This window comes from Bacillus rossius, chromosome 2 (assembly GCF_032445375.1).
Source record: "Bacillus rossius redtenbacheri isolate Brsri chromosome 2, Brsri_v3, whole genome shotgun sequence".
Classification (NCBI taxonomy): Eukaryota; Metazoa; Arthropoda; class Insecta; order Phasmatodea; family Bacillidae; genus Bacillus; species Bacillus rossius.
In genome coordinates, this window is record NC_086331.1 from 47370758 (window position 1) to 47398538 (window position 27781).

The following is a 27781-nucleotide window of genomic DNA, read 5'->3' on the forward strand; positions in this document are numbered from 1 at the left end:
AATACTTCTACTTCAAAAATGCAAATCAAATTCTAAAAGTACTTCTTTTTTCATCCCTGGAATTTTTCTAATTATTCTGTAAAATAGCAAAGCTATATTAACTGAGACAGAATTATTGTCCAGTAGCATGTTCATGGCAGGATATATGATTTCAGCCATGAAGAATACTTGAAATAAAACGTTCGCATAGTGTTTTGTAAGTCATTGTGAAGGTTTTTTTCAAATGTTGTAGTACAGGTGATTGTTAGATTTCATTAATATAAGATTCTGAGGTTAGTATTTTGCAGATGTTGCTAATTCTTGGCAGCAAAAAAGAATGCTTTGTTGGGTTAGGTCAGCTACATTAATTAATGCATGATATGTAATTAATTTAGCTAACCAAATATAATGATTAAAAAGTTAAATAAATTGTAAACTACTTGAAATATCACAATTCAGTTTATCATGATTAGAAAATACATTAGGAATTTATAAATACTGTTTCTAATTTTCATTTGCTTTTTTCCGATGTGCTCCTCTCATAGATAATTTCCAATTGAGCTTCTTATTTACAATATATACCTACTGGAAAACTCTGCAGTTGTGAAGGCTTAGAAGTCAAACACATCTTGCTATAATTTGAACCCAGATCACCTTTTTAATAAATGTTTAAGTATTGATAATTGTTATTAATTATAATAATATTATAATAATGTAATAATTGTTATTGAGATTTTAGGTAATTGTTTGCACATTTAGATTTCCTTGGGTAAAATTCTTATGTCGCAGCTTTTCTGGAAATAAATAATAAAATTCCAAAAATAATTTTTTTCAGACACTAGATACGGACCTGCATTTACCCTGAAAACAGCATTGATAAATTCCTACTGGTTTGTGAGAAATCACAATTTATAGCTTACATTACAATACCTGTGCACTGATGTGGCTGCTGCTATTTTTTGCTTTCCCTTGTGGGTCTGTGTGTTTAATTTTGAAGAACTTTAGTCAAATCGTGAGAATGGTCAATTAGGTTAGGTTAATTACCTTAAAATTTTTTTGAAACAAACTGGACAGTTGGTTGGGTTAGTATAGCTACATTAAAAATACAGTAGAACCCCGATTTTACATTACTGCTTTTTACGTTTTCCAGTTATTTGCACCATTTTTTGGGCCTGTTTTAACCTTATTTGATGCAATGCAATTAATTACAGTTTATTACAACAAGCCCATAACCTACTTCCCGCTATTACACTGTTTGTTTTTGCTATGACCTACATAAATTCGTTATTCACGTGTTTGTCATGGACGTCTTACCTTTGAAGATATAACTTTTGTATGAAATACTAAATCCTAACTGCTTTTGGGAACACTAGCCCTATATCTTGTCGATGTTTCGAAGTTCTCTTCTATTAAAAACGGTATTAACAGGCTGCCAACTCTGGTATAATCATGGACTTCACGAGAACGTTAGCACGTGACGCTAGCGCTATAGTTTATAGAAATCCCTACTGTTAGTCAATAACTTATACATTCAGGATTTCCGGCATGTATCTTTGTCAAGTCTGTTATTGACATCGTGGTCGGCAGTATCATGAAAGGAAAAACTTTTTTACCCCTGTAATTACTGTGTTTTAACAAGATGGCAACAGGTAAAAAACGTAAAACATTATTGATTGACGAAAAACTTAAGTTTTTAAAGTGCGTGGACGAACATGTAGGTACTCGTGTTTCACTCGCTGAGAGGTTAGGCATCCCGATTTCAACACTGAACACAATTGTGAAAAATCATGACATGATACAAGAAAGTGCATCGCAGTGTGGTAGTTTTTCGAAGAAGTGAAAATACGTTCGTGCATCGAAATACGAGGAACTTGAAGTACTTTTGAAGGAATGGTTTGTCGGTGCAAGGGCCTCAAATGTACCAATAAACGGTGTTTTGTTAAGAGAAAAGGCACTATTTATAGCAACACAGCTAGAAATATTAGAAGAGTTTCGTGCATCCAATGGTAGGATTGACCGTTTCAAACAAAGACATAACCTTGTATATAAAGCAGTATGTGGAGAAAGTATAAGTGTAGACTCTACAACTGTAGAAGCGTGGAAACAAGAGCAGTTACCCAATTACATACAAGGGTATGCCCCGAAAGAAATTTTTAATGCGGATGAAACAGGCCTGTTTTATTCTCTACTCCCAGACAAAACACTGTGTTTGAAAGGGGAGCAGTGTCATGGTGGAAAACTTAGTAAACAAAGGCTCACTGTTTTGCTAATTAGCAATTCAGATGGCAGTGAGAAACTTCAGCCATTGGTGATAGGGAAGGCACAAAAGCCAAGGTGTTTTAAAAACATAAAAACTTTGTCAACAAAATATTTGGCAAATCAAAAGGCCTGGATGACGTCAAAAATCTTCGAACAGCAAATGCGTGCTCTGGATGCATCAATGGGTGTTACTGGAAGAAAAATTTTGCTGTTTCTTGACCAGTGCCCAGCTCACCCTCAAAACTTGAATTTAAGGAATGTACAGCTTGTTTTTTTCCCTGCAAACTGCACCAGTGAGCTTCAACCTTTGGACTTGGGCATCATTCATGCCTTCAAGTTAAAATACAGGAAAAGGATTGTCCAAAAAATGTTAATCTCTTGGATGCTGGCAAAAATCCACAAGAAAAAAAAAATCAATGTTCTGGATGCAGTGCATGAAATTGCCTATGCATGGAAACAAGTTGCATAAACAACAATTTCAAATTGTTTCAGGAAGGCAGGTTTCTCAAGCTCAGGAACAGTGTGTACAAATGAGGACAATGAACCAGGTAGCAGCATAGAGGAAGAAGACTGGAAGAAAATTCTGTCAGGCAGTTTGTTCAGCGACTTTGTCAATATTGACAGTCATGTGTAAAAAACAGAAGTACAATCGATTGATGAAATTGTCAGTTCGCATATGAGGGAACAGCAACCTGAAGAAGATGATGGTGGTGGTGAAGATGAAGATGAAGAAATCCCTATGCCTCACAATCATGAAGCTCTCGAAGCAGTTTCTGTTTTGAGAAACTTTTTTTCTGGGTTAAACTGTCCTGACAGTTTGACCAGTTGAACCATATAGACAAAAAAATAGAAGAACTGAGCAGCCAGCAATTAAAGCAAACAAAAATTTCAGATTTTTTCACATAGTGTTGATATAATTGTAAATTCTTTTTTGTAACCTGTACATACTTTTTGCTTTTACTGAAATTAATTTTAAATCTCTTTCATAACTTATATTGTAGTAATTGTAAACTGGAATTTAATATAGTATGTAGTTGTGACTTTACCTTGTGTGTGTGTAGGTAGACTGTATGCTTTTTTTTTACATTTAAAAATTAAACTTTTGCATTAGTAAACTTTTATTACTATCTGTATTATTTTTATTAATATTCTTAGCCTATGAATGTCTAATGTTAGTATGAATTGCTAGTTAAAGTAAGGAAGTATGTACATAGACTGTGCCAATTTTTACCCTCTACAGATTATATATAGTATGGGACTTTAGTGTTAATATAATAACACTTTTTAGCTATGTGTCAGACACTCATAATGAATAATTATGTGTATACCAGTCAGAGTACACTGTGTTTAGGTCTTAGAATATAACAGTTCTTCAGGCAAAAAAAGGAATTTTACACATTTCCCTTTTTTACACTTTCCCACATTTTACAACATTTTCATACACCCCCTTGAATAGTGTAAAAAAGGGGTTTTACTGTACTCCAAAATATTTTTAATGGTTGCTTAGGAATTACCAATTTAAGATGTAGCTATACCGACCTAACCAACCATTCAGACTATTTCACAGTATTTTTCATATTGCTAGACTATTCTCGGATTTCTCCGACACTTAAGTCTATGAAAGATGATATGAACATCTTTTATGCATGTTTTTATCAGCTACTAAAGTTGCTCATACGAGCTGCGAACTTTGGTAAAGCTTCCGTGAAATTCAGAACTGTTCAGGCCTCGGAATGGACTTGTGTGAACTGGTTGCTACACCAGTTGCAATACTATAAAATATTTTTAATGGAACCAACCTAATCTAAACGACCATTATCACAATGTAACAAATTTGTAATATTTATACCGAACATGTACAAACACTGCCTTGGAATGGACTGTTGTGAATGTTCAGTTTGCCGATCCAGTGATTCTCCATAAATAAGAATGTTAAAAAAAATTGCAATGGTTGCACCAATGTACAAGTATTTTATTGTATTGTATTGTAAGCTATAAACTGTGATTTCTCAGAGACCAGTTGGAATTTAAAGATGCAGTTTTCTGGGTAGATAGAGGAACATCTTTTGCTTTCAAGAAAAAAGTATTTTCAGAATTTTATAATTAATTTCGGGAAAATCTGCGTCTCAACTATATTTTATTTTGTTTTCTACCCCAAAATTTTCCTGGGCTTAGTTATTGCCTTCAACTACATCAAGTTTCCAAAAATCCAGAGGGAATTAAATGCTATTTACTAAGATAATCAAGTAACATTGGCAGTATTCAAACAGATAAGGATGTTTCAGTATGTTATGGCCAGGGCCAAGTCTGCTTTCCACCCTAACAAGGCACAATCAGGGTGGAAATCAGATTTGGGCTGAAAACAGTCCTGGCCCTGGCCATAAAACAGAAATTAACATCTCTGTCTTTTAGAAAACAGTCTCGGCTACCAGGATCTCCAGAAAACCACAGCTTGTATCAAATAAACAGTAGGGCGCGACAGAGATATCTCAAGTTAAAAACAGTCTCAGCCATGCTATAAAAGTACAAATAAAATTTATGTGACTATATTGACATTACAGGTAAGATTTACAATAATTTTTTACTAGGTATCCTTTATCCTGAAAATACAGTTTGGTAAATATGTAGAGTAGCAGTATTTGCGAAAAAAATGTTAAAAAACCGAAAATACTTTTATTATATGCTCTTTCACTTCCTCTTTTCATTAAACCCGGCGGGGATAAGAAATTCCAAATAATTTAGGAGATATCAAATTTTTTAATTCGGTTGAGATAAGAAATTTCAAATACTTTAGGAGATATCGAATTTTTTAATTTTCATCACAATACCTGTGCATTCATGCAGCATATTCATGCAGCATTCACCATTGTTTCTTGTTTACGAGTATGACATTTTTTTTCTTGCGGCGTTCACCATTGTTTACCGGCCTCTAGCTTAGGTGAGTTTTTAAAGTTTCAAATGTTAACAAATAAAACATTATTTGGATATTGTTGCGCGAGTAATAAGTAAAAAAAAAAATTACGTGAGTTCCTACTGTTCATCCTTTGTCCCGGTTTGTTAGGTCAGGTCAGTTACATTATAAATACTTTAAAACCAAACAACCATTAAAATTAATTCATTTTATTTTTAATGTCCACTTAGTTTGAAAGTATTTATAATGTAACTGACCGGACCTAATAGACCATTTTAATTAATAAGGCATTCACGAAAACACTGCAAAATTAAAAAATGGCATCGGCCGAATGACAGCACGTCTTGTATTACAAAATAAAAACGGCGATATCTCCTAAAGTATTTGGAATTTCTTATCTCCGCCGGGTTTAAAGAAAAGAGTAAGTGAAAGAGCATATAATAAAAGTATTTTCGGATTTTTAACATTTATTTTTTCGCAAATACCGCTACTCTACATATTTACCTACAGTTTTTTGCATGAGGCTGAAATAGTAGTATTCAACGTATACTGGGACTCAACCTGGGCAGAGGCTGTGATATCCCAAAAGAAAATTTAAAATGCTTAATTACATATGAAGTCCTTAAAATATCTGAATGCACCTTGATATTATAATATGAAATAAATTAATAAACTGAATAACTCCATTTTCAGGTGTAGGTGTTTTTTTAGTGGTGCCCCTACAGTAGACAATTACTGTAGTGGCGTCTAGGAATGGGTCATTCCATACCAAATCAACCAAAAAAAAACTATTTTTGACACCCACCGTCTCAGATTTTGACGAAACTTGGCATGGTTGTTCAATTTATTGATGTAAGTAACCATAACAAATTGTTTTGTTCTATTTCTAGTGGTTTAGATTTTACAGCCCCTTAAAGTTTATGGATTATTGGAATTTTAATCATCTGGACGCCGTTAACTAGATGTGTTGTCCGAAGGAAAAAAAATTCATATTTTTTTTTATTTACTAACCATTTTGTCTGAAAAAATTTTTATGATTGGATCAATGTAGCAGGAATAATATAAAAATGAACCAAACTACTAAGTGTTTATGTGGAACCATAAAAAATCTCAAAGTGTAATTCTTATGATTATCAAAACAAAATGTAGTTTTACGGAAAATGGTAAATCTAATCTCATAGAGGGAAAAGAATAATCATGAAATCTCTGTTTTATTTTTGTTCTAAAAGATATCTTCTACCACATTAAACAGTAAGATTCGTGGTTTTTTTACTGCTTTGATATTTTTTTTCACTTAAAAACACAAAAATGAGTTAATTATTTAATTTTGGTTAAAAAGCTGCTTTGGCCGCTATTCGCCTGCCTGCTTGTGTTTCTGAATTATATACACATGATTAAAATACCATATTTTTCTTTTGGTATCCCACACACATTTTTATAAAATAAATTACCTTACTTGCTGCTTCCTGTTTCCCACGCTGTCAAAGCCCTGCATTCGTGCCATGACACCATCCTGTTCCTTTTCCACTCGCAAATACATAAACAACTGCCAGTGTAGTTTACCTATTTTTTTGTGTTTGTGCCTGGCTGCGGACTTCACATACCCCTTCCCCCGTCATCTGTGCTCGCCCGCTTCCAGATCCAGATGCAAGATCTTCCCAGGAGATAAGCCATAAGGCCAGCAACTGATACAATCTGTGCATAGAGAGAGAATAAGGCGGGCTGTGTGTGACCTTGTGCATGTCCGAACCTGCCTTCCCTCACAGCAGCATTATTTAATATAGCTTCCATGTCAGTCCGTCACAGGCAGTTGCCATGAAAGAAGTAAGATTGGTGCTTATACATAACAGTCAATTAAGCATTTCAAGTAAATGAGTGTTATTGATAGTATTTATGTGTTTTTATTAAACTAAGTGAGTACCAAAGTGCATTGTTGATATGTTTTGTTGAACAATGGAGAAAAAGTGCAGTGTTGGAGAAACTACTGAAAGTGATTGCCATCTGTTACACTATGTCAAGGACAAGTCTATACAAGGTATTGAAAAACTTTCTGAAGAAGATTTGAATCTTTTGACATTAAGATGTGAATCCAACAAGTTAACAACTGTTTGCCTTCACCATGAAAGTGAGTTTTTAAAGAAGTATGAATTTTTACAAAAGGTGTGTTGTGATCCTTTAAAAAGACATAAAACTGTTATTAAAAAAGCACTTCGTGTTTTAAGGTTCCTATCTACCTGCCTTTGAGGTTTCAAAAACAAGTACATTGTTTTATGCAATTTCCAATAAAACTATTAGAGCAACAGCTCTTAAATTTTTTATCCGACAAGTAAAATGAATTCTTTCTGGAAGCATATTTTTACATTTTCTAATTTCGTGATGTAATTTACTAAAATTAATTGCTCAAAACAAGCAATTTGATGCCTGAATTCCCGGTTACTTATCTAAAATTAGTGAAATATGAAACAATAAAACTAAAGATGACATTGTTATGTAAAAATGATAGTATAAAAGTGTAGGGTCACCGCTTTGAATTTTAAAATATTCGTTTACGAAAATTGGATATTTTGGTGTTCTTTGTGTCTGACTCGTGCTGCCTGGCGGGAGAGACGCGTCAAGCTCGAGGCGTGGTCTAGAAGGGAGGGGATGGCGTGGTCTGCAGGGCCAGGCGGCGCTGGAGGGGTGGTTCTGACCTTGAACATTGCCGCGAGAGATAACTGTAAGCTGATTCTTCCCTGCTCGCAGCAGCAGCAGCTTGTGTTTCCTGCCGTTGTATATTGTACTTTGATGTTTGAGATACCTCAAACCATTCCGCACACGAGAATGTGGATGTTTGTAGAGGAAAACACTCCTAAATAATTATGTAATGTATGTCTAGTATTCCACTAAATTGCCATCCAACATAAAGTGAATATAAAGTATATAAACGCATGAGTTAATAGTGATTATATTAAATTGGTTAGAGAACTATAGCAGAAATATTATTAGAAGTAAGTAAAGGCTCCGGTTATTAGTCATCAGTAGAGCCACGGAATTTTCGCGCATTCATTTAGTCGAAAGCTTGAATGCAAACCTCCACACTGTCGCACTGTGTTTATGATTGGACCGCAGTTATCTGGACACGCCCCTCTACGACCGTGAGCCAACGATGTCCAGCTAGGAGAGAAGTAAACGAATCAGGTAGTGCCAAATAACAAGGATAAAAATGTTCTCGCTAAGAAATCAACCAATGGGAAAGTAAACATGGGTCGAGCACACCTATAACTTTGAATTCTATCCTGAGGCCAGAGGAATCCGCGAAATTTCCGGGACTTTAGTCATCAGCTTCATATATAAAGATGGAAGCGCATGTAGACAAAATAAAAGCAAAATCGGGCAAATTGTTTATGAGTGCAAGAAGGAAGAAGAGAAAAGGAACAGCCTTGATTGAATATCAGAAACAAAGGTATGTCGCATTTTTTTTTGCATGGACTCAAATGGGGAACTAAATTTTTTACCAACCACCCTTTTTTTTATTTTGCTCCTCTTCAAAGTGGGTTAGTAATAATAACTTTTCGTGTTTTCAGAAAATACAACAGACTTCAGGAAAATTCGCAAGACATTCTACCGCAAGCCAGTAGTACAGTGCACAGCGCAACTCATGTTTCGCACTCTGAAGTCGGTACAGTGATTGATACACCTCAATGTTCAGTATATGAAACGTGCGACATAGAGAACTCATGTCACGGCTTGAGCACCGGAGAAGTGTAAATAATAATAGTTTATTTTATTCAGCCATGAAAGATTTTTTCCTAACGTCCCCAGTTCTGCGTACTGCAAATCGCTACCAGTACTTACCACCATATTTTTTTTTGCACTACAATGTTTTTAATGTCATGTTGTAAGAAAAATTGAGTCTTATTCAAAAGATTAATTTTTAGTAACTTGCGCGTTTGGATGATATACGAATGCATACCATGTGTTTCTATATTTTTAATTAATTTTTACTACTTTGTTTCGTAAGTTATTACCGTAGTTTTTGGTTCCATGTTTCTTTCTCAATCCAGCTATTTTGACTTGTGAAAAAAATACAGTAACATGTTCGAAAAAACATTACCACCAATAAGTACAGTATTTTTGCTTGTTACCACTTGCTTCTTGAAAGAAATTTGCTCTCAACGAGTTCTAAATAACTGACGTGATTGGACAATTCCATGGTTACTTCTCTTGAGTTTTTAGTTCAGACTAAATTGAACTATTTGAAAATGAACCTTTGAAAAAATTAAAAACACTGCTTGTTACTAGAGTGGATAATGCATTGAATATTAGTAGTATTAAAATATTCGGGGAACAATTTATTAGAAAAATTGCCTAACAATTATTATCATGGTAAATTTATGCCCTTGATATATTACAGTAAACTCCCGGTATACCGCGCCCCGATAGATCGCGGAATCGGGTATATGGCGGGTCAAACCATGTCCCCCAATCAGAAATGAATAATAATAATAATAATAACACAGTAGAACCTCGTTAATTCGTGATGGTCGGGACCGAGATAATCACGGATTACTGAATTTCACGGACTAGCGATTAAAAGCCCGGAAGGTCTTGTCAAGCTTCTCAGACACCGGCGTGCACCTGGGTAGGCCAAGGTCATGTGACGTAACATCTACCGAGGCTTACTGCGCCTTGGCAGCAGATGGATAAAAAATAGTAAACTCTCCATTATTCGTGTTAATTGGGACCCGCCGATGCCCGGATAATTAAAATCCTGTAAAAAAAAATTTAAAAACCCGGATAATCCGTTCACGGTAAGGACCGTCTTCGAATTAGTCTCGGCTTAAAAAAATACGGCACTGCCTAGCCATTAGTTCACGGTCATTTACAACAGCCAAAGAGAGAAAGATAAGATCGTGCTGAACTTGCACACATAAATTTTTGGTAGCCCCCCCCCCCCCCCCAACCTTCCCTCTCCCCTCCTTAATCCAGCCGAATGCCAGCCAGACACGTCACTCGCCAGGCGCCTGCCGTGCGTTGGCGGGTGGAAACAAACAAAGGGAGACGGAAGCAGAAGTCAGGACATCCCCCTCAAGTTTAAAGAGTGACAAATGTGACAGCTGAAAGGGGGACGACACAAAGGGTCGGTACAAACAGCGTTGCAGAGTTTGGCGGCCCATGCGAAGGCTTGCAGTGTTTGCCGGCCGCCGGCCCGCGTGACGTTAATTTTAAGCGCTGACAATTTTTACTTCTCTTTTTTTTTCTCTGCACTTTTAAATCGTCCCGGATTATCCGATTCCCGAACTAGCGCGTCACGGATTAACGAGTTTCTACTGTAATAATAATGGAATAAATGGTTGACAGCCGATTAGGATAATTTTGCGTTGTAACTCACAAACTAAGCATCGGGCAGAAAAAAGCCTAGGCGTAGAAAATGTCCGCAGTGAAATTCTAAACAAGATATCTCCGTACATTATTCCTCTATCTTGTAGGGTTTTCAAATTATGGTCCAATCCAGCCCAGTGTTATTTTCTAAAACACTAGTTCTTAACATTTTTTTTAACCCACAAATGAAGCATCGGACAGGGGACCTGATAAAGCCCACCGTCCAGCGACATTATCCAGCGTGACTCTGCTGGGGATTGATGTTGGATAGGCTTGGTTGTCGGCAAGCGCTGGGAGGGGAGAGGCGAGCCGAGAATATGCGACCAAGACACCCGGGTAGACGGGAGGAGTGGAATATAAGCGCCAGTGATGAGAGGGGCGATTAAGCCGAAAGGGGGGAAGTCTGGTGACCTTGAGTAGTTCACTCATTTCCGTCTGCACACTTCTCGTGGTCACGTGTGTTGACAAGCGGAGACATATAAATGTTTTGTTACAACTTGAACCTACAGACGTAATATTATTCGTTGTATTATACACGTTCATCTTTTTTACTTTTGTATAATGTTTTAACATTAAATAGTAAAGTAAATCAGCTAGCGTATTTTTAATCTTTGCCGAGGAATTCCCAGTGGTCCAATACTTACGTGAACCATACTGTACCACTTTTGCCGTGAGGTAGTAAACAAGCCCCGGAAATGTTTATGTGTAGCGGCCTCCCGACCTTTAACCAGAGGCTGGGGAATATAACACTTGCCGATCCGAGCCACACACACTCAGCAACTCGACACAGCGTTTGATGGAATAAGTAAAGACAACGTTTAACAGACTTTTTAATACGGCGCCACTGATTGCGCTAAAATTATTTTGGCGCAATTTTTGTATCCCACATGTGACCATTTATAATTTACTGTAAGCATGGATAACAATGTTTAACTAACCACTTCACACGATAGACGATTCTTTATTTTATATTGTACGAATGCTAGAATCGTTTTTCACTTATCTGCTGCATACTTCTACAAAAGACACGCTATCTGTAAGTACGTAAATCTAGAATTTTTATTTTGTCAATCAAACTCGGTACTTTGCGATTCATATTCGGTTTGAAGTATTACTATGGCCTTTCTATTTAGAAGACTTTGACCACAGAATCGTGTGTAACCGCACACACTGCACTTACTTTGTTACGGACACTCAGACGAAGCAGATACTGTGGCTGACACCACGAGACTGGCAGCAGCTTGTGTGCCGCACGTGTGTATGGCGGCGTGTGGCGCGCTCGTAGGTCGTGCGACAAACTGTGCGCGGCGTGCGGAAAAATAAAAAATAAAATTCAACATTTAATATTTATCTTTAAAATTTATTATTTTTATTTTTCCACCCGCGTTTAGTGAAAACTGCGGATGCAAAGTCCGCACAAAGGCGGGCCGTCTATACTGTGCGTGCTTGCCGACCTATTAGAACACAGGCGGTGTTTTATGCCTTTTGACCTTGGTCACATCGAAACATCGCGGTTATGCAACAACGCGGGTAAAAGTTATGTCCCCCGACAACCGCGTTAAATAGGGAGTGTACTGTATTTGAATAGGTTTTAAATATAAAATAAAATTATTTTTGCCCTAACTCCCATAGTCTGCTAGGTGTGATTAATTGTTTTCCACATTACGTTATTTCACTTAACTGTAAATAGAAGCTAGTTTAATCTACAGTGCTTCACTGTGGCAGAGTGATAAAACATTCTTAACTTTGCAACTTATTTTTAAAATAAGTATTTGTAAATAACATTGAAAACATGTCATATATATATTTTAATTTGTGTTTATATCCGCTATTCTTTCGTTATGGGTAGGTTTGCAAATTTAGTACGGGAATGTGTAACATTTACAGGAAAATTCCAAAATCGTACACGTTACTTCAGTCAGTAATTCAGTCAGAGAGTGAAACCGGTATTTCCTACTGGAGCAGGCGGGTTGCTGATGATGTAATTATGGAAGACGAAATGGTCGATGGTGTAGAAGATGAAATGCTTGATGGTGTCGGCATAGGAACAGTAAATGGAACAGTGCTCGTGGCGATGGAGGTATTTATTATCAGCAACAATAAAATAACTTGATACGTAGGCTTATAAATCTTTTATAACAAGGCCTTATGAAAATGTTTCTCGTGATATTTTAGGATGAAAATATTAGGTACGTCTCATGTTAGTTCTGTTTTGGATTGGCATTAGTTTTTGTAAGATTTTGTCTCAATGATTATCCCCCATGTGGTGGTGGGGTAGAATCCCACCATAGCCTGGTGGACTTGGCATATTACATATAATTGCCAACCTTTTTTTCTTTTTTGTTTTAAAACACATTATTAAGTATTTCTCAAACCAAATAAAAACTGAAGTTGCAAAAATATAAGCTACTGTGCATACAGTCTTTCTACATAATTTGAGTTAGAATGTGGTTTGCTATAACCTTCTGCAATTAATTTCAGTCACTAAAAAAATTCAATGTTTTTGGACAGCTATTTTATTTTTTAAAGAACTGGAATTATCACTCGTAAATACTTGCAGTATACCTCCTCTGTTACTCAGGGCCGTTAGTACATCTAAAACCTCTACCGAAATCTGATGTAACCAAAAACCTGAAAGTTTTTTAGTATGCCAGAAATCTATTAAAACGCGCAATTTGTACCTCGTCAAAAACTTCAGGACATAATTCAAAATAAAGTATTTCATAATATTGATGCTATCTATAACATGCTCATAACCTACAATAGAATTCCAGTTCTTATAACAAATATGCTATCTTCTGACATTAAAAAGAAATGAGTGTGCACGTTGTAAAACTATGTAGTCTCAGATTAAACGGGACTTTTTATAGATAAACAATACCCCTTCATCGGTGCTACACCTGATGGCCTCATTGGAAGTAATACAATAGTGGAAACAAAGTGCCCTGAATCTGCATATGGAAAGGATCTAAGAGAAACCATGAAAGAAGGAAAACTGAAGTACCTGATGTTTTCGGATGATAAAATGAATTCTGTCGTTTTAAATAACAAACAAGAATATTTTTATTAAATAAAGGTCAGCTACATGTCACACAGAGAGATGTTTGTTTGTTGTCTGGACATCTACCGAAAAGGAAATAACAATCACGTAGATCGAAAAAGATGACACATTCTGGGAAAACAAAATGAAAAATAAACTTGTCACATTTTATAAACACTGCATGTTGCCTGAATTGGTGGATCCGAGATACACGCGTAGCATGGAAAAACGAGACCCCATTTACATAACTGATGCTTTACTTCAAAATAAACAAGATAGGATGTTAAAATTATCCAAGAACACGCCTTCAAGTTCCCTACAACTGGTTCATATTGAAGTGAATCATTAACTTAGCTATACAGTCAACAGACTGATGTTAGGTTCATTTGGGATACAGGCTTGACAGCTCTGAACTTGAGCAGGACTGAGGTACTGCACGGAAAGTAAATGCAGAATTTTTTTTTTGTTGCAATAACGATTCCTATCTCCTAATTAACAAAGACTTACGACAAAATTACGGAACTAAATAATGCATTGCAATCTAACATGCATTCAGGGAAATGTTCGGCAGTGCTTGTGGACGATATGGTTTGACAACAGTGTAAGTTATGCTTTGTTATAGAGCAACCATCTATTTTTATATAAACTTCTAAGACGGAGGAACATGCGTGTTGGGGTGCTTTACGTCGCAAATGTCTTCTTTTTGTTAAAACAATTTTTTGTTAAATACTGTAGTTGTACAAATAAGTATTATGACTGTAAATTTAAATATATTTGTGTAATTTTTTATCGTAAAATTAACGACGAAATAATAACAGCAAGTGTTTGTATTTTGAGATACTACCTATAGAATCTAAAATACTTGGTTTAACAGTTTTATCATGTGAAATTATATGCTATGTAAGATTTTGTACATAACCTAGCTGAATGTTTTAAATTTGTCTATATCACTCGTTACCTGTCAACAAATTATTACAGCAGGCGTATGTATTTTATGATGCCATGGAATCTAACCACTTGCGTGAAATTGCCCTCATGTAAAAATATGTCTTCCTTGAGATTGTATACACAAAATTGCGGATTGTCTTAAAGTTGTCTGTATCATTCCTGTCGACGAATTTACCACAAGTGTAGCCTATGTATTTTGAGATGTCATACAAATTAACCATTTGGTTTAGTGTTGTTCTCATGTGAAAGTATGTATTGTATATTATTGTGAATATAAATATATATAATATATATAATGTAGTGGTTGTTAAATCGGTCCACAGCTTACTGCTTCTCAGCCTTTCGTTTACAACTGATAAATTTTGGAAAATTTATGTACATATATAAAAGTATATATATAAAATTTATCTTTAGAAATTAGGCAACAAAAATTCAAAATAAATAATTTACGTGTTATCTTATTTCCATTAAAATATTTATCACTATTCCAGAGTAAAAATACCAGCAAGTTACTAATAACGCAGGTGAATTTTTTTCGTTTTGCCGCATAATGCCGGATTCAGGGTACACAACGACATTCCGGCTGCTCTTGTGATACTGTGAGCAACACCTGTCCTTAACATGAATAAATAAAGGTAAAGCAGATGGAACAGGCAAAAAAAAAGTTTTGGAAGTGTGTCTTTTGCACGTCTTTTGCAAGGACCTACGTATATTTTCTAATAATATTTAATTTCCAGTAACCATAACAAAAAAATACCTGTAATGTAAGGAATTTATAGCTTTACAGAGTAGAGTTAGATTACAATTACGGTCAATTTATGTATACGTTCTTAGCAAGAAGTATTTAGTTTATATTTAAATTGCAGTTTATTTTTTGCGACAGAAATTGTGCGAGCGGGAAGCAATGTTTCAGAACTCTGCGTACAAATGTCATACGATACGACTGTGCTGGGACGAAAGCCAAACACAGGTACATTAACGAAACTGGTGGTGGATTCCAGCCTTCCTTCCTCCACGGCGCCTGCAGCCGACTGTCTGCGCGGGAGGGGGGGTAACGCGCCGTCATCCCCTCCCTACCTACTGTAGATGCGCGGCGAGCCAAGAACTGTGACGCCCCCAGCTACAAACTCCGCCTCCAGGGCGCTCCGTTCAAGGTCATCGGGACAGATACTGAGTTCTCACGCGTCTAGATAGGAACCTTAACTGTACAACAGAGTAGAATCATCTTATCAAAAGGGTACAAGGTTAAACCTGGTCAGAAACTTTGTGCGTTTTGCAGGAATAAACTTTTAGAAGATAAAGAAGCTGACAAGATTGAAAGTAATGATGAGCACGAGAATGGACAAACAAAGGATATAGGACTAACATTTAGAGATGAACTAAACCAACTTCAAAAAAATACTGTAATTGACGAGCTAAATTCTTCCTTTCATGAAATTGGATGTTCACCAATGAAATTACATGCACTTGGTCATCATAACAAATCAAGTTATGCTAAAGAAAAGCTACAAAAAGTTCATGAAAAAGTAAAATCAAAAATTGAAAGTGTTCTTGAAGGTGATCTACCAGAAGAAAAAAACTTGTTGGAAAAAAGTATGTTGCAGAACAGTGAAGACATGGATAAACTAGTGAACATTATTAAAAAGGAAATTATAGGTGCATCAAGAAAAAAAATAAAAGAAACTTCTAACACATCTGATTATTCTGTTCGTAAGGCTCAACATGTGTTTAAAGACAAGGGTTTTTCAGGCGAACCGACCCTAAGCAAGGGAAACAGCTAAGCCTTGAAACTATTGATTTAGTGAAACAATTTTATCAGAGTGATGAACATTGTAGGATTCTGCCAGGGATGAAGGATGTCGTGAGTATAGGAAAAAAGGTTTATGAGAGAAAGCGTTTGACTTTGTGTAATCTTTCTGAGCTATACTCAAGTTTTAAATGGGAGGATCCTCATTTGAAAATAGGTTTTTCAAAATTCTGTTTCTTGAGACCTAAATGGTGCGTTTTAGCTGCCTCTAGTGGCACACACTTAGTATGTGTGTGCACAATACACCAGAATGTTATTTTATTGATTCATGGAGCCGGTATAGAGGAAGATTACAAAGAACTGATATTGCTCATGGTTTGTGAAGGAGCAACAAGAGAATGTATGTTAAGGCATTGTGACAAATGTTCATCAAAAGATAACCTTGTCCATTTTTTACAGACAAAGTTTTAAGAATATGACAATGAAGACGTTATTGAGTTCAGTCAGTGGGTTTACACAGATCGAACTGAAATGATAAGGTATTCCAGCTCTGTTGTTGAATTTATAGAAACATTAGTTGAAAAACTCAACAAATTAATACCTCATTCTTAAATTACCAAATCACAAGCACCACTTTTAAAATTTTAAAGGAAACAGCTCTTTCCAATGTAGCTGTAATTTCAATGGACTTCAGTGAAAATTATGCTTTCACGATACAAGAGGAAGCCCAAGGTTACCACTGGACCTCAGATTCATGCACTATTCATCCTGTAATCATTCACTGCAAGGATGCAACTGGCAAAATGCTTGTTCTACCTTTTTGCATCATATCTGATGACCTCAAACATGATGTAAGTATGGTGTACGAAATCCAAAAAACTATGACTGCCTTTTTGAAAGAGAACCACCCACACATTAAAGAGATTCATTACTTTAGTGATGGATGTGCAGCACAATATAAAAATAAATACAACTTCGTAAACCTGTGTCTACATGAGAAAGATTTTTTACTGAGAGCTCAGTGGTCATTTTTTGCGACCAGCCATGGCAAAACAGAATGCGACGGAATACAACTGTAAAACGCATAGCTCGGAGGGAAAGTCTTAAACGACCTCTGGAAAAAACAAATTATAACAGTGGCTGAACTGTTTGACTTCTGCAAGACCAGAATTGAAAATATCAGTTTTTATTACTATAGAAGCAGTTAAATTGACTCGTCTTGCTATGGAAAGTCGCTTCAAAGATGTTCAAACTCTTCCAGGGACAAGATCATTTCACAACTTTCAGCCACAAAATGATTCACAAACAATTGAGGCTCGAAGAATTAGCAAGGATGAAAAAGCAGCTATTATTTTTAATTTATTTAGCATTCAGCAAAACTATCTCGTGAAATTAGAAGATTTGTACCCTGGATGTTTTATTGCTTGTGTTTATGACAGCTTCTGGTAGGTACTTTGGCATGGTGAATGAAATAAATGCTGAACAAAAAGATGTCACGGTACAGTTTCTTCATCCCCGCGGACCATCACCATCCTTTTTTTTGGCCCAAGAAAGAAGATACATGTGCTGTGCCCATTCCTCATATTATTGCTACGGTGGAACCGCCAAAAAAATGACTGGAAGAACCTATCAGTTTTCACAAGAATATATGACAAATATCCAATCAAAATTTGACCATCTAGAAGAATTTTGAAGTACAATGACCTAACAGTGTTACAACCGCAAGAACTGTAAGCCTTAATAACATAGGAGTATTGCATGTGTAAGTAAACCCACTAATGTTTTATGTAGTGTAAATTAATAATTATATTTAAATCGAACTGCAATCTCATTACTGAGGTCAGTTCTGTTCGTATTTGTGAGTGTAAAGGGAACAGGTTGATGTCATGGCAGGAATGCAGGATTTGACAGCATGGGGAACAGGAAGCAGCAAGTAAGGTAATTTATTTTATAAAAAGGTGTGTGGGATACCAAAAGGAAAATATGGTATTTTAATCATCTGTATATAATTCAGAAACACAGGCAGGCAGGCAAATAGCAGCCAAAGCAGCTTTTTAACCAAAATTAAATAATTAACTCATTTTTGTGTTTTTAAGTGAAAAAAAATATCAAAGGAGTAAAAAAACCACGAATCTTACTGTTTAATGTGGTAGAACATATCTTTTAGAACAAAAGCAAAACAGAGTTTTTATGATTATCCTTTTCCCTTTATATTTACCATTTTCCGTAAAACTCTACTTTTTTTCGATAGTCATAAAAATTACACTGAGATTTTTTTATGGTTCCAAATAAACACTTAGTAGTTTTGTTCATTTTTTATATTATTCCTGCTACATTGATCCAAACATAAAAATTTTTTCAGACAAAATGGTAAGTAAATAAAAAAAATATGAATTTTTTTCCATCGGGCAACACATATAGTTAACGGCGTCCGGATGATTAAAATGCCAATAATCCATAAACTTTAAGGGGCAGTAAAATCTAAACCATTCGAGATAGAACAAAACAAATTGGTATGGTTACTTACATCAATGAATAGAACCACCATGCCAAGTTTCGTCAAAATCTGAGACGGTGGGTGTCATGGTGTGGTTGAACTGACATGGAATGACCCAAATAATCCTAAAGGTTGCTCCAAGTAAGTCAGCTACAAAAACAATACATATTTAGTATACAATATTAATGACTTACTAATTGTATATTAAATACATATTATTCATGTAACTCACCCTAACCAACCTCGCTTAGGTTATTTTTTGCTTATTTCCCACAAGTTGCTACTTAGCAGAATTTCTACAGAAACACCGATACGAGTTGAAACTAATATAAAGTTGTGATTTAAGTTCATTGAAAAACAAAACTAGGTAAATCTGTATTGTATGGATTAACGCCAAAAAAAATCGTACAAATATGAAATAACTTTCATTATATGCTCTTTTACGTCCTCTTTTCAAAACCGCCTGCGGAGATTAAAAATTCCAATTACTTTTGGAGATATCGCCGTTCTTATTTTGCAATACAAGCCATATGTAATCATTCAACAGACGCCATTTTATATTTTGCCGTGTGTGCGTGAATGCCTAAATAACAGAAATTTTCCATTATGTAAGGTTAGTTACATGATAAATACTTCAAAATAAACGGAAATTAAAAATACCTAATATCAATTAATTTTACTTGTATAGATTTAAGTATTTATAATGTAACTGACCTGACCTAACAAAGCGGGACAAAGGTAGATTAGGTCCGGTCAGCTACAGTATAAATACTTTGAAACTGAACGGACATTAAAAATAATAAAAATTAATTTTAATGGTTGTTTAGTTTTAAAGTATTTATAATGTAGCTGACCTGACCTAACAAACCGGGAAAAAGGATGAACAGTAGGAACTCACGTAATTTTCATTTTACGTAATGTAGTCGTTCAACTACGTCGCGAAAGAAAAAAAATTATACTTGTAAACAAGCAACAATGGTGAAACGCGGGAAGCCTACGATTCACTCATCTTTCTGGACATACCCGAATACTCACGTTGGCAAGCCTTCTTTCAACAGACGAGAGGCAAACGCCCGATCGTGCATCTTCGGTTTTTTTTTTGTTTATTGTAAATAAATATGCAACTCATGAAAACTAATGGTCAATTAGGTTATGTTAGCTTCATTATAAATACTTCAAAACATTGTGGATGGTTGATTTGGTTAGGATAGCTACATTAAAAATACTGTGAAACCATGTAAACAGTTTCCTAGCGCTGGATAGCTACATATTAAAAAGTTATTGGTAAATATGTATTGTACGGATTAGCGCCAAAAAAAATCTTACAAATATGAAATAACTTTCATTATATGCTATCTTACGTCCTCTTTTCAGAACCGCCTGCGGAGATAAAAAATTCCAAATACTTTTGGAGATATGGCCGTTCTTATTTTGCTATACCAGACGTGTGTAATAATTTGACCGTCGCCATTTTATATTTTGCCGTGTGCGCGTGAATGTCTAAATAACATAAATTTTCCATTAGGTAAGGTTAGTTACATTATAAATACTTCAAAATAAACCGAAATTAAAAATAATATTAATTTATTTTACATGTTGTATAGTTTTAAGTATTTATAATGTAACTGACCTGACCTAACAAAATGGGACAAAGGTAGATTAGGTCAGGTCAGCTACATTATAAATACTTTGAAACTGAACAGACATTAAAAATAATAAAATTAATTTTATTGGTTGTTTAGTTTTAAAGTATTTATAATGTAGCTGACCTGACCTAACAAACCGGGAAAAAGGATGAACAGAATAAACTCACGTAAGTTTCTTTTTACATGATGTATTCGTTCACGTGAGAGTCCTAAGATCCACATAAAGTTCTGCCATTCCCGATTACACCGGAATATTCACCTTCGGCCAACCTCGGGATTTATTTATTTTTGCGCAGGAAAAATGAATTGAAATATTAAAAGTGGTCGGATAGGTTAGCTACATTAAAACACTTTAAAACCATTTGGATGGTTAGTTAGGTTAGTATAGAAATAAACAGAGAAATATTAATAAATAAACCCGAGGTTGGCCGAAGGTGAATTGTTCGGGTGTAAACGGGAATGGCAGAACTCTATGTGCATCTTAGGTTTCTCCGTTCGGGAACATCGAAAAAAAAAAAAAATGATACTTGTAAACAAGCAACCGTTATCGCCGCACGAGTGCACAGGATGAAAATTAAAAAATTCGATATCTCCTAAAGTAATTGGAATTTTTTATCTCCGCAGGCGGTTCTGAAGAGAGTACGTAAGATAGCATATAATGAAACTTATTTCATATTTGTACGATTTTTTTTGGCGCTAATCCGTTTAATACATATTTACCAAGTTATTTGCTAAGCAACCATAAAATGATTTTACAGTTTTTTTAATGTAGCTATACTTACCTAATATAACCAACCATCCACAGTGTTTTAAAGTATTTTTAATTACTTCTTGCTAATTTTAAGAAAAGAAGGCTTGCCAACGTGAGTATTCGGGTATGTCCAGAAGGATGTGTGAATCGTAGGCTTCCCGCTCCACGCCGCATCAGTGCACATCATGAAAATTAAAAAAATTCCATATCTCCTAAAGTATTTGGAATTTCTGATCTCCGCCGGGTTTAATGAAAAGAGGAAGTTAAAGAGCACAGAATAAAGGTATTTTCGGATTTTTAAAATTTTTTTTTTAAAAAAATCGCCAAAAAATGAATATTAAAAAATTCGATATCTCCAAAAGTAATTGGAATTTTTTATCTCCGCAGGCGGTTCTGAAAAGAGGACGTAAGATAGCATATAATGAAACTTATTTCATGTTAGTAAGATTTTTTTTGGCGCTAATCCGTACAATACAGATTTACCCAAAACTGTAAATAAGTTATTTGCTAAGCAACCATAAAATGATTTTACAGTTTTTTTAATGTAGCTATACTTACCTAATATAACCAACCATCCACAGTGTTTTAAAGTATTTTTAATTACTTCTTGCTAATTTTAAGAAAAGAAGGCTTGCCAACGTGAGTATTCGGGTATGTCCAGAAGGATGTGTGAATCGTAGGCTTCCCGCTCCACGCCGCATCAGTGCACATCATGAAAATTAAAAAAATTCCATATCTCCTAAAGTATTTGGAATTTCTGATCTCCGCCGGGTTTAATGAAAAGAGGAAGTTAAAGAGCACAGAATAAAGGTATTTTCGGATTTTTAAAATTTTTTTTTAAAAAATCGCCAAAAAATGAATATTAAAAAATTTGATATCTCCAAAAGTAATTGGAATTTTTTATCTCCGCAGGCGGTTCTGAAAAGAGGACGTAAGATAGCATATAATGAAACTTATTTCATGTTAGTACGATTTTTTTTGGCGCTAATCCGTACAATACAGATTTACCCAAAACTATATTCTTGTTCGATAATCACTATTTTCCGATTGAGTATTCTCGTACTTAAGGTCAAATGGCCAAACCTCGAGAGTGTATCACGAAGGTGTCACTCGTCGATTGAGCGATATATCATCACTCTATTGCGAAACAGAAGAAAATATCGTCATCGGCGGCCGACATCGGGCGCGGCGTCTCACGAGACACAACCGTGAAGCACGCTTTAGATTTCAAAACAAGCGTTAAAATATGATCATGCAGTTGTCAAAGTACTTTTACTTAACATTTACTGTAAGTACCACCACAACATAATACTTACCAATTCTTAATATATTCTTTCAAACAGTCCGGTCTCACATTGTGGGTCTGAAGTTCGTAAATAATTTCTTTGTCCGATAGTAATCTGGAATGTGATTCTTTAGTAGGCTCGATGCGGCGCACTAGCAACTTACTTAGCCAACTTTCATTGCTATCTTTAGCAGGAGAAGATGTAGAGAGCAAACTGTAACACACAGGAACAGTTTAAAAATTAGATAAAGCCACAATAAGAAACACGTATTATGATTAATGCCAGAGAAGCTCACCGAGTTAATGAACTGAATTGGCACTTATAGTTAACATTTCTCATGTTTGCCCACACAGCTGCCATTATTTATTCTCTTAACAAATTTTTCAGTTGGGCAATTATAAACACCGAACGCCATAGACTAAACAAACATTTATTTTCTCTAAAAAGAAGTTTCGATCATAGAGGTAATATGGGTAGAAAGAGTGTGTGACGTCACAAATGCGTGTTCAACATGGTTGGCTCGAAAAACAGTTGAGTTAAGGACAATTGCTGTTGTTGACATATCGCTTCGGGGTGAAAATATGTGTTATGTGCTAATTTTTGAAAATGGTTCTGTATTGCTGTGCGTTTGGATGCAAGTCAAAACATCATAAAAGAAGCTCGCTAAGTTTTCACAGGTAAATATGCTTTTTTACGTGAATATTAGCATTAAAATTATGCTATAATTGACGTTTTATCTCTCAATTTTTATCGTTTTCAGTTTTCCGAAGGACGAAAACTGTAGAAGGTTTTGGGAAATCAAAGTAAGACGACAAGATTTCAAAGCAACTTCAGCGACAAAAATATGTTCCAAACATTTAGAATAGGAGTGCTTTGATAGAGAGAAGTTTGGTGGTAGGTACATAGCTAAAATACAATGCAGTTCCCACAATTTTCGAATTCCCTCCGCATTTGCTTACCACTCAAAACCCAAGGAAACAAGTCAAATGGTTGTGTGTAGAGGAATGTAACGACACTGATGGAAAGAGAAGTAAACAAGGTGATGTCCGAGATACGACAAAGGCGACACGGTACTTGTCCGAAACATGTCAACAGAGGTAGAAGGTAAAGAAATACAGCACTTAACAAAGTTATAATCATACTTCACCAAAATTTGCAACAAAGTATTGCATCCACTTGGTGTGTAATTCATTTAGGCTAGTGATCTCCGGATAGTTAATTGAATGCATCATTGTTATACTTTGATATAATAGTGCAACACAATGTTGTAACCTAGCTATTCTATTTTAGTAGGTTCTAGGCCTGCACAAAGCAATATTTTGTTATTTATTTATTTTAAATTCCTAAATAAATTTGGAGTACAAGTCTCATTGGATGTAAAATAAGTCAATTATAATAATAAAATTATATATAACATCAAATAATAAGTAAAAGATACAACATACAAAACAAAATAAGAGTATAGTATGGCAATTATTAGTACAAATGTACACAAAAGAGTAATAATTATATAAATAAACAGACACGAACAGATCCTTTGAGAACTCCATGGTAAATGATCCCAGTATTAGAAGTTGAATTTGTTCCTGTCTTGTTATCTTTTGTAATTACACTTTGTATCCTAGAATTAAGGTAAGATTTAAGTAATTTTTTGAAATTAATTCTTATTCCATAGTATTCCAGTTTTTCAATAGGGATTTCATGATTTACACAATCAAAAGCCTTAGGTAGGTCATAAAATGCTAATAACATGTTAACGATTATTTAGAGTTAAGATTTCCATGGTTAGTTTAAATATTGCATTATCAATAGATTAATTCTTTTGAAAGCCTAATTAAGACACAGTTAAAGTATTATAATGCATTGTTGTCCCTTTGGACCTAAGACTCCCGGTCCCCGACGAAGCTCGCCCTATGAAATTCGTTTTGCCCGTGTAGCTCCAGCCGGAAAGTGGCGAGTTCAGACCTAACGTGGCCAGGACCGGAATATGCGGGTCAGGGGGAAAAATTAAGGAGAGTTTGAGGAAGTAAACTAAGGCGATGTAAAAGACGTCTCGCTCAGATCTGAAGACGAGATTTATTAATAGCAAGTGACGACGTTAGGGCCGTTCCCGTGGTTCGGAGTCGCTGCCCAGCTGCTCCGGTAGAGAGGGTACGTGCCACGTGGCAAGGGAACTACCCTAACTTAGGTGGAATAAAAGAGTTTTTGACGTTAAGGTGTGTTTAATGCCCACGTCACACACTGTACATGGGCTGTCACGGCTACCCTCTGTGACAGTCCATCAGGGCGAGGCCCGGCTCCACGCACCTTGAGCGCGACATGACACTACCAGTGACCTGACTGGCGGTGACACGACAGTGACGCGACTGACCATGACACGAAAGACTGACGTAACTGCCGACGCGAACGACGGTGACGTGACTGACGGTGACGTGATTGACGGTGATGTAACTGACGACGCGAATGACTGTGACGTGACTGACGGTGCGAACGACTGTGACGTGGCTGACGGTGACGTGACTGACAGTGACGCGAATGACGATGACACGAAAGACTATGACGTAACTGCCGACGCGAACGACGGTGACGTGACTGACGGTGCGAACGACTGTGACGTGACTTTCGCGTCCGCACTCTCTCATGCCACTTGGCGACTGACTCGACCCAAGCTCCCCGACGTCTCAGCGGCCTCCCCCCTTGCCGCGTGCACATGAATCTCCCCTCTTTCCTTCGTGTGCGAGTGCGTGGAGCCACATGGTCACAGGCGGGGAGACGCGACTCAGTCGCCCGGGAAACACATTTTATCCGTTTTGAACTCAACACAATATCAACACAACAAGACAAATAGATATTCACACCCTTTCATAATTACATAAACAAAACCTGTTACACTTTTGCGCACGGGCGCCGGCGCACACGCAAGCCTGAAGCAGCAACGGGCAATAATGGCCTCAGCGAGCCGGAGGAGCACTTGGGACGACGTCACAAGCTTTCCTCGCAAACTTATTCGCGGGCGGGCCTACCACGTCAAGAGACGGACGTTTCTTCCACGCCGCGACCCGGACTCCCTGATTATAAACAGAAAACAATCGTGGTGCAGTAGATTAGCCGATGACTACCCCGCAGTACACGAAGTTAATCGCGATAGCTCGACCGTGCGTAAATGTTCTCGAGACGTGTGTTTGCTCGTGGAGCGGCGGAGGAGGGAATCTGGCATGGGAGACAACGTGCTCGCAGCAGGCCAGGCGGCGGGTCTACAAACTAATTACACAAGCACTAAATAACAATATAAGATTAATTACAAAATACAAATACAATGTTAATTACGAAATAAGCATACATGAGTTACACAGATATGTGGCCGCCCGTGAGTGGTCCTTATAACATAATGAAGGGCGCATGCGGGTGCGTCCCTGACCTTTTTACTGCACTGCACCAGTGGGGAAGGTGTCTCCCTTAGGCACACGGCGGTGGACAGGTACAGCCTCTACGTCTAGGAGGGCACGACGACTGTAGTCAAATGCCCCCCTCTCCCGAGGCCGTCCTAGCTACCGACTTCGGCCTAGATTGGTAGCAGCGGCCGCGTCCGGTTACGAGTCTGGTCCCTCACGTCGGGTGTGTTCAGGTAGATCATTCGGGGTCGGGCGGACTGCGGCAGGAGCTGCATGATGCTGCAGCGCAGACCGCCGGGGTCCGGCTGTCGCATGTCACAGTACTTGTACTGGCCATCCCACTCGTAGTCCCGGAGATAGCGAGGGGCAGTCGTGTCCAGTGTCGGACTGGCCATATAGTCGAGGTGGCATTTGCCAGCCGGGCCCCAGCCTGCGCGGGCCCCCACGGGCTTGGCTTGCGGCGACCGTAGGATAGGCTGGGTCCCAGCTCTTGCGACCTCAATGTAAAACTAGATCAGATAGTACGTTCATACAATTAGAGAGAAATGAAATAAAAAAATTAGAAAAATGTTTCAACCTGAGCAAGCCACCCCCTGAAACTAGTTTTGAATTTTATCCTGAACGGCAATAACTTTTGATCGAATCAACTTATTTAGATGTGTATCATTATAGCATTATTCATTACATTTTACATTTTTTCATAGATATTTAAAAAAATATTTTTACATGTTCTTAAAAACTCGATTGATTCAGTACTGCAACATTTATAAATAACATTTAACGAACGTAACATATTTATTCACTCTAATCTCATATTTATGATGAAACGGAACGCATTAAGCAAGTAAAGAATCTTGTGGTTGGGGAATCCCCGACGAGCGCTCCTGGCTCCTGGCATCGTATTCCATTGTTTTGTCGGTTTGTATTGCCGTTATTGTCGATACTCTAGTTAGTGCAAGTTTATAATATTATGTTTTTTTTTTTAATTTATTGGTGGTTTTTTATGTTTTGATCTATGATGCGTGTAGTTTGTTTTAACTCTCCTAATATTATGTTAAACACTTAATACATCAAAAAACTGAATTGTCCATTACAATGGAAAAGGTAACTTGCATATTATTTTTATTACCTTCTGAAAAAAAGTTACTTTGGAGCCTTTGTACATGTCTAATATTATATATGTATTAGTTACTCAAATTGATATACTTAATGGTTTCAGTCACATTCAGCGGCATAAAATCACAATCTAGTTCCTAGAAATGGAAAAATAAAAGAATGATCGAATAGAAACAGCTGCCTCGTATCCAAAGAAATTCAGGCTTTCCTTCACGTCTACATCTCTAGAGCTTGAAGATCCTCAAAATCAGAGCGAAACGCAACTAGGTTAATAGATTTAATTTAATACTGTTGTTTTCTTTTCTAATTAAACAAATCTTTACATATTTGCTAGTTTTACCTGTAGTTTCAATTTTTAATTCCTTTTTTATATTCTCAAATCTGTAAAAATTACCTGTTTTAAGCCAAAGTTACGTATTTTTATATATTTTTTCAGTTGTATGAATTTTAAGCTACAGATAGGTACGGCATATTTTTGAGAATGCTCAATTTTTAGAAATCTTAATTAATTATATACAAAAGTCCTGGCTGATTAACTCATTAATTCTCAGCCCAAACCCTCGGGCCTAGATAATTTAACTTTTGTAATGAGGCTTCCTTTACTCGTATTGTTGTAGAGAAAAAAGGCGGATTTTTATTAAATTTCCAAACCTTGCAACCGATTTCAATGAATTTATGTGAATGTATATAGCTGTCAAATATGTATATACAATATTTTATTTTAATAGGACCCTCATCATCATCATCAATATTTGAGTCAGACGAAAAATTGGATTCAGTTTCGCATGCAAGTAGTTCAGAACAGAGCATGGCACCGGCGGCTGTACCGATACTAATCACGCAGGACA

At 36.5% G+C, this 27781-nt stretch overlaps 1 protein-coding gene across 1 annotated transcript in view; it reads right to left on the reverse strand.

Moving 5' to 3' along the window:
• LOC134529269 (protein NipSnap) overlaps positions 1-22872 on the reverse strand; it is a 63869-nt gene extending 40997 nt beyond the window's left edge. The window contains exons 1-2 of the mRNA XM_063363166.1: positions 22721-22872; positions 22456-22638 (exon numbers count right to left, since the gene is read on the reverse strand). Coding sequence (XP_063219236.1) covers positions 22456-22638; positions 22721-22785 — 248 coding nt within the window. The 5' untranslated portion in view covers positions 22786-22872. The remainder of the gene's footprint in view (positions 1-22455; positions 22639-22720) is intronic.
• Between the last annotated feature and the right edge of the window lie 4909 nt (positions 22873-27781).